This window comes from Nesoenas mayeri (genome assembly GCF_963082525.1).
Source record: "Nesoenas mayeri genome assembly, chromosome: 1".
In the NCBI taxonomy this organism is placed as follows: Eukaryota; Metazoa; Chordata; class Aves; order Columbiformes; family Columbidae; genus Nesoenas; species Nesoenas mayeri.
The window spans coordinates 201,734,084-201,742,897 of NC_137541.1; the positions used below are offsets into that span (position 1 = coordinate 201,734,084).

Below are 8,814 nucleotides of genomic sequence, written 5' to 3' on the forward strand. Positions count from 1 at the left end.
AATTTCAAACATTGCTAAAAAGTGCCACTGCATCATTACATTCTTATGTTCAACACTTACAGCTCAGAATTTGTCTGCAAGTAGCTTTCACACACATAATAATCACTGTTAAAAATATAAGCTTTAGTCTTCAGCATACAGAAAACCAGCACAGATAATGTAAGCCCTGTAAGCAGAAGAAAGTTTCACGGTCCAGGAAGCTGTCATAGCCGACAAAATTGGTTTCAGCTGTTTGGCTGAAGAACTTGACATTGGATTTTACGTCGAGCTATGCACATCTGTAAATGTTTCAGAGCTGCACAACTTCTGGAAATTTAACTTCGCTGTTGAAGAATCACCTTGCCTGATGTTCCTTTGTACTTCCATAATTCTGCAGTTTAATAAAAATCTTACTTTCATAGGTTTTTCACAGTTTGTTTACCTGTACCTGTATACTTCTCTCGCTGACGACAGCCTTCCGGGTACCCCCTCGCTAACAACCTCTGCAAGACCCAGTCCCCCCTCTGCCTCGGCACCATCCACTGCTGGACGGGCTGGCCAGGAAGCCTCACCCCCAGGAACATCAGCTTTCAAACCAGCTGGCCAGGTTTTGTACAGTCTTGATCTGATTCCCGGCTGCACGCACGGCCTCGCAAACCTTGCAGAAATGCTCGTCCCAGAAGGAGGTAATGTGGACCTCATACTTCTTCCTCCAGGCAAAATACTTCTTGTAGTTGGCTTTGTTTTTATCAAGGAATTTCAGGTAGATGGCCAGCAGCCGGGGGCTGGGGAAGTCATCGACATGGATGAAGGAGTCGGGGGGGATGAAGCGCTCGTAGTTAGCCCTGTCAGGGCCGAGGACGATCGGCACTGCACTGGCAGCGAAGGCGTTTCTCCAGAGCTTCTCGGTGATGTAGTCGGTGTGCTGGGAGTTCTCGAAGGCCAGGTAGAACTTGTAGGCTGAGACGGTCTCCACCACATTGCCCTTGGGCAGCGCCAGCCCCCGTGCCCCGTACACGTCGATGGCAATGTGCTCCTTCAGCTGCCGGTAGTAGCGCACCCGGGCGTGCTCCTCGTTCCAGTTACTGATGACCCAGGCCACCAGCCGTGTCTTGCGGGGCAGGACCAAGGGCCGAGGCGCCGGCAGGGCGTAGAGGTATCCGTAGGGCACGAAGATGTCCGAGTCCCGCCGGTAGGACATGGTCCAGTTGAAGATGCTGGCGAGTGCCCACAGGTCGGGCGAGTGCGACGGCGACTCGAAGTTCATCCACACCCAGAGCTGCCGCGGGGGTCGCGGCGGGGGCGGCTGGGGCAGCTCCTGGTCGTGCAGCACCAGGTCGCGGTGGTGGAAAAGCACCGCCTGCGCCTCGCCGTACAGGCTGCGGTTGGAGCTGAGGCGGCAGCCCGTGATGTTGTAGCGCCGCCGGCAGTCGGCCGTGCCCCGCGGGCGGCCGAAGGGCTCCCACCACAGCAGCACGTTCACCTCGCCGCTTCCCGCCGCGGCCCGGGGCTCCGCCGCCGGCTCGGGCAGCCCGGCGTAGAGGGCGAGAGCGGCGGCGGCGCCCAGCAGCCCGGCCGCCAGCGCCCAGCGCCGCCAGCGCAGCCGCCGGCAGCACCGCCGCGGGCAGCCGGGCCGCCCGGCGGGGCAGCGCCGCGGGGCCGGCTCCATCCAGGCCGCCCGCTGCCGCCGCTCTGCCCTTGGCGGCCGCCGCGGGGCAGCCGCGGGGCCGGGGCCGGCCAGCTCATGCTGCGGCTGGGGCTGCGGCCGCCGCCGCGTCTCAGCCCCCACGCCCTGCCCCGGCGGCGGGGAGGTGCCGGTGCCGCCGCCCCTCCCGGCCATGCCCGGTCCGTCCTCCCCGGGCGGCCGGCGGCGCCGCCGCCTCCCGGCCCCGCGGCCGCCTGCCCACCGCCGCGGCCCGGCCCTGGCTGCCGCCCGCCCCCCCGCGCTGAGCCGCGGGGACAGCGGCGCTCAGGCTCCCGGCGGGGCGCCGGGGCCTCGTCCCTTCCCCTCCGTGCGGCAGGTGCCGCGCTGGCAGCCCCGCGGCTCGCCGAGGTGGCCGCGGCAGGTGCAGGCGGTGGCAGCTCTTGCTGCCAGGACCGCTCGGTTGCTCATCCCCGCTCGGGGCCGCAAAGGGAATTTGTGTCTCGGCACTCGGGGAGGGCTCCCCTGCCCCAAGCCCAGACCCGGGCACAACCAGGGAGGGGTGCGGGGGCGGCTGGCAGGAGCTCTGGGGTACTCGCACCCTGGGACGGCAGGTGGGAGCACGGGCCAGAGGACCCTTGTGTACCCCACGAAGGCAAACGCAGTCTCTTTTCTCCGTGCCGTCTCGCCCAGGAGACAGCAGGACTGCTCCGCTGCTTCCCATGCGCCTTCTCACTTGTGTCTCCCAGTCCGCACCTGAAATAGCGAGAGATTTTAAACTCCTGCAAAAGTTTTTCACCACACCAGCTGAGCTACGGTTTACATGCGGTATCGGGAGCCCTTGCAGAGATACTGTGAAAGCGGCAGGGGATTTTCTTTTGAAACAGTTGCGATTTAGAGAGTGAAGTTGAGACAAGCTTTGGATAAACCACTTATTTAAGAAAAAATAAGTTAGAGCAGCCACAGTAGCTTTGAATGCCTGTCAAATTCAACCAGTTTCAAGCACCTCTAAAAGGATGAACAATTTGAAAAACTAAAGGAAAAGAAATTAAAGAAGAGGATTTTTTTGTCCTTTTAAAACTTTCTTAGAAACATGGATGTTTATATTAAAATTGTTAAATCTCACAGCTGTTTAAAACTACAAAACTTCATGGTTACCAGAAAATTACTTTTTCCAGAGCTGGTCTGTGAAAGTATATCAGGCTTGAAACTTTTTTCCCCAAGTCATTTGCTTCAGTGATCTAAGGGGTCATTGATTCCCACAGTTCAGAGACTGTTCGAACACATCTGGGGAGTTTCCAGCTCTGACACTACACGTATTCATATCGAAGAGCTATAGATCCAAGGTCATCTCTTATACATCTGCTGAAAGCAGTGGAGTTACACCAAGCATAAGTTCTCACTGACCATTTGGATTGCAGCAAAGCTTTTACATAACACACAGGTCGAGGCCCTGTGACTTGTCTCTAAAATAGTAAAAAAAGTGATTCAAGCCTGTTTACACCCCAAAATAAAGAACAGTTGTGTGTGAGTTTGGTGTTAGGCTAGTAAGTGGGTCAAGTGCATCCGTAAACTTACTAAATGTACTTAAAGAATTAAAGATTGGACATGAACCACTTGCACTTGCAGCCCAGAAGGCAAATTGTATCTTGGGCTGCATCAGAAGGAGCGTGGCCAGCAAGTGGAGGGAGGTGATTCTGCCCCTCTGCTCCGCTCTGGTGAGACCCCACCTGGAGTCCTGTGTCCAGCTCTGGAGCCCTCAGCACAGGACACACATGGACCTGTTGGAGAGGGGCCAGAGGAGCCACAGGAATGATCAGAGGCTGGAACAGCTCTGCTGGGAGGACAGGCTGAGAGAGCTGGGGCTGTTCAGCCTGGAGAAGAGAAGGCTCTGGGGAGACCTTAGTGCAGCCTTTCCAGTACTTGAAAGGGGCTGATAAGAAAGATGGGGACAGAATTTTTAGCAGGGCCTATCACAATAGGACAAGCAGTGATGGTTTTAAACTGAAAGAGGGGAAATTCAGGCCAGACATGAGGAAGAAATTTTTTACAATCAAAGTAGTAAAACACTGACCCAGGTTGCCCAGAGAGGTGGTGGATGCCCCATCCCTGGAGACATTCAAGGCCTGGCTGGATGGGGCTCTGAGCAACCTGATCTGGGTGAAGATGTCCCTGCTCATGGCAGGGGACTGGACTACATGAGATCTGAATGCCCCTTCCAACCCAAACTGTTCTATGATTCTGTGATTCTAAGAAAAGCGCTTGCAGACTTCCATTGTCCATGTTGTAAGTACTTATAAAATATAAGAAACGCCAAGAGCTGTGGTGATAATTGGTACCTTACTGCCTCTGCTCCAATGTGCCGTTTTGGCTGGAAGGGATCTCTGGGGGTCACTAATCTACCCTCCCCCTCAGAGGAGCACCATTGCCAGCCCTAGCCGTGCTGGACGTACTTCTGACGTTGCCCAGCACATGGCTTGCTTTATTTTTGAGGAGAGCTCACATTCAGCTTGATGTTCATCTAGCCCTCAGGTCCTTTCCAGCATGCTTGTTAATCAGCCAGCCAGTTCCCTGTGTGTACCAGTGCATGGGAATTTTCTGTTCCACATGCAGAACTTGCTCTTTCTCCTTCCTGAACTTTCCAAGTTTTCTTCTGGCTCACTCCATGTTTCTCAAGGCCTCTCTGAAGTTGTACAAGCCAAGATGTCAACCCTGCTTTCTAATTCAGTATTGTCTGAAAAATAGTGTGCTAGCCAACAGTAGCAAAACCACATCTCTTAGTGCAATAAACATGGAACCTATCTTGAGAAGTAACACTGATTTTAGTCACAAAATGGGAGTCTGGGAAAATTATTTTACCCCATTAGAAAACTGCAAACAAATGTAGAAATACAAGGCTAAAGGAAAGCCAAATCCTCTGAGGACATGAGCTGTACCTAGAATCAATCCAGAACCCATCCACTATGACGAACACTACCCTAGTCTGCCTTAATTAAGGATTCAGAGTGGTCCAAAAACTCTGTTGTTAGTAATTTTACCTATTTTTACAGATAATGTGAGAAATTTCAGACCCATGACTGTCAGTGGGAGACCTCAATTGACTTCTGCAGAATTCTGATTCATTCAATAAACTGCAATGGCAATTCTTATTTTCCTTCAGGAAAGTAAATTTCAGCATTGATATATGACCATGGAGAAGTCTTTGTCTAGGTAAGTTTTCATTTCCATTGCTTGCAGTTTGATGCTGAGCCATTCCAGTTCCAAAGTCTAGCTAATGACATTGACAATGCCAGGCCTTATCCTACAACAGTAGGATAGCACAGTAGAGCCAACAAAAATGTTGGCATTAATTCAGGGTTTTTGTAATGTTTCAGGACAACTCAATATGGAAGCCAAGTAGTGACAAATTTGAAAAAAAAAAAAAATATATATATACATATATAAATATTTATAAATACTTATATGCTTTCCCTGTGGAAATTACTAGCAAGAGTTGGCTAGTTACTTTAGATTTTTTGCAGTCCCACAGTCAAACTTCAGCACGATGTTCAGCTGCACTGCAATGGCATCCACTTTGCGACTATTGTCATACAGGAACAAATCTGTTGAATTATTTAGGATGAGATCAAAATGAAGATTTCTATATTTGTCAGCTCACCTAGAGCTAAAGCTCTGCACTACATATTGAAGAAAGCTATTGCTGAAATCCACAGTAAGTTCCAATGGTATATACAGCATGGAAATCCAATATTATTTCCTATTTGTCTTATTATGGCAAATAAGAGCTCCATTTAGATGAGAGGACAGTAGCCTAAAATGTTTATGTGAGTAATACTGTCACCATAAGTTCCTTTTCATGTTACATCTGCCTCTGTGGAGACTAAATACATGTTTACATGTTGTGAGGAGTCCACTAGTTCAAAAGTCTTTATAGAATTTGTATCTACAGCATGATTAAAACAATTTTCAAGGCACATTTTTGAATTTTTACAAATGACAGATCCAATTGTTTTGCTATCGCTATGTGTTCTTCAAACTCCTCACAATGTGGGAGATGATAGCACAGAAATATATTTTAGTTTGATATTCATCTTAGTCACTACTGAAAGTAACAATAGGTGTGTCTTCAACTAATAGTCCAGCAGCCTCCTAGAAATGTTGGTGTAGTAAACTTACAAGCAAGATGTGGTGTGTTGCTGTAGAGTGAGAGACACAGGGAGCGGCCTCACTGTCAGGACCAGGGTTGGAAGTCAGGTGTCCTCAGACCTGTGTGTACACGAGGGATCTATCTCCCCTTTGTCATGTCTCATTTCTTTTCATGAGAAGAAATATCACCATAGCAGCATGTCAGTGGCATGATCGTGATCAGCTACTGGGCGCTGGTAGGGTTTTGTCAAGCAGTTTTGTTCACTCTGACTTGGGAAACACTCTGCAGATGCCACTGGGAAGTACAACATGATGAAGGTTGAGTAGCGTTACCAGAGGAAACACACCTGCTGTGGGGGTAAACCATCTCAGCAGAAAGCTCCACGGACTGAGAACCACACCGACTTCTTGGCACTGTATACACAACCCGGGGAACTGGAACTGTGGGTTAGCTACTCTGTGGAAACCAGAGTAAGCTCTGCTGTTGCTTGTTGCTTGTTGGAATTTAAACCGAAATGCTGGCCATTAGCAATGAAGCTGTTGCAAAATGGAAAATATTTTGCTTATTTGAGGGTTAAATGTTTGCCTTTTCTAACAGCAGTAAATATTTTTGCCTAGAGCTTCCCAGCTGGCTTCCTCTTCTACTCTGACTCACTCTGTTTTGTCACACTTGAGAAGAATTTAAGCCTAGAAAAGTCTTTGAAGTTATTTGTCTTGCAAACACAGTTTTAAAGGTGCTGCAAGATGTGGCTGTACTTTCAGCTATCAAGCCAGATATTCTGTCAACCAGGGAAGCCCTGTAGAGTTTTTTATCCTAAGAAAACGTGATCAGCTTCAAAGAGCAGCAGGCTGCTGTCTGCCACCAAGATGACACTAGAATGACTTTGAAATCTCTTCTTCATAAATAGTCTCCATGGTTTTAATGCAAGTTTTTACTAAGTAAGAACCTAAATGCTGTATGAAAAAGAGTTATAAAAGTTCTGTTCTGTATAAATTGCATACTGTATTTTAGCAAAAAGTTTAAATGCCTGTAATTTGATTAGCTGGTGTTTCATATTCAGGATTAAATGTTTCTGCTTGGAAGTTTAAAATTCTGAAATACAGTGAGAGATAAAAGAACCAGTTGAAAGTTGATGCCTGCCGTGTTGGATGAACAGCTTCTCGACAGACAAGCCCACGTTATGGCACAAGCGGTAAATGCAATGTTAAAATACCCTGCCTGGCTACAGTTCTGCTTGTGACCGTGAGCTGGGCTGGATTAAAACTACATAAAGTTGATGTTTCCAGGTCAAGGCACAGGCATGAGCAAAGGTGCTGCAACACTGTGGTTGAAGGATCCTGTCACAGAACACTCTTCAACCTTCCATTGCAGCTCATATGTTTGTTGTTCACCAGAGTAGACCAGAGCCAAAATCAGAGGCAAAAATTTTGCCACCAAAACCATACGATCCCTGGATACTTTGACATGCGCGTGTGTACCAGCAAGTCTGAATTTGGCTCTCTGTGGATATTTGTTGGCAGTTATTATGGATTTCAGTCTTCCTTGGTTTTTGGAGCACTGGACTGCATATGATGCCCCCTTTTTTTACCCCGTGAGCATCTCCCAGGCCAGAGGGCAAGGGTTTGTGGTAGAGTTTGTCTTCAAACATCTTTGAACTCCAAGCATTGAGGTGATGTTTCAGTCCAGGAGATAAGATTAGTTCTAGTTTGAAGTAAATCTCCTAAACCACATGTAGTCTAGTGGTGGGGCTCTCAACACCAGTTTCTTAATCACTTGACGCCCTCCTATTGTGCTTCATTGCTTGATAATGTAGATGTAGACTTTGAAAGACATCAGTGTTTGAACACTATTATTAATACATGGAAGCAATGATAACATTTCTCTTTCAAAACAGCACTATTTAGTTTGGAAATGAAATAACATTAAAAAACTAAGAGAAAAGGGTAGCTGAACAGTTAGTAAAAGATTGCTATATTAAAATTTGAGCACAATTAATTTAAATAACCTGAAACCTCATTTAATAAAATATTGTAAATATATCATAAATATAGTAATATTAATACCATTACTATAATACTATGCAATAATATTTAAACAAATTGCTTAGTTTTATTCAAATGAAAGATGAGACACATAAAAAGGTCATGAACATGAGTATTTCAGACTAGCTAAGAACTACCCAAGCCTCGTAACTGAAATAAAATATTCAGTAGAAAAGATCTAAAAGACATTTCTCTGTTGTACAAGGTTGCTCAACAAGAAATAAGAAGCAAAGGCACAAATGAGATTCACAAATCTGCCTTTGTTGCAGCAAAACTGAGCTGGTGAAGGAATCCAGGACAGACCCAGAAAATATTTTCATTTGGAAAATTTTAAAACAAGATCATGAAAAAAAAACCTACTACGGATGAGAAAACAGAGGAAGAGTAGAATAAAAATAAAGCAAGGAGTAGAAGCAAGATGCAACAAGCTTAATCAAAGGCTCTATCTGAAAACCCAGTGTTTTTTCAAACATTATTGTGTGGTTCATAATCAAATTTGCATTTTAAAAGTGAGAATAATGTTTTCAAAAGCAGCTACTCCTCCGGTGCCGCAGGTGCAGTTTTCAGTGCCAATAATTATTTTTTCTTTTAGAAGTCAAATGGAAATGCTGAAAAGTGTTGGTTTGGAGCCAACTAAGGTGTTGTGGGTTTGGTTTTTTTTTTCCCTTCTCACTGATACAAAAATAAAACCAAACTGACAGTGTCAGAGAAGAGTTCCAGACAATCAAAAACCAAACATCCCATTTCATTCACAGATAATGGTAAAAAAATCAAAGGTAAACAAAGTCTAGCTTTACAAAGTTGTCACTGAGACTGTTCCTTCTTTAACAATATTCAGTGTGGTTTAAATACTTCCTTAGGATCTGAGAGCCCCAGAGGCAAATCACATCTCCACCTCTTCAGATCACACCTCAGGAAAGATGTGAATTACCAGGCTGAGTTAGCACTGGGAATAAGGAACTCTTCAACTCTGATTCCCTCCTTAAAAAAAAAAGTGACATTTG

General features: G+C 46.7%; 1 protein-coding gene across 1 annotated transcript; it reads right to left on the reverse strand.

Moving 5' to 3' along the window:
• Positions 1-562: 562 nt before the first annotated feature.
• Positions 563-1,819, reverse strand: FUT4 (fucosyltransferase 4; the record flags this gene model as incomplete). The annotated part of the gene is made up of 1 exon (XM_080361275.1): positions 563-1,819. One exon carries the CDS (start codon positions 1,817-1,819, stop codon positions 563-565), a length of 1,257 nt encoding a protein of 418 aa, XP_080217401.1.
• Between the last annotated feature and the right edge of the window lie 6,995 nt (positions 1,820-8,814).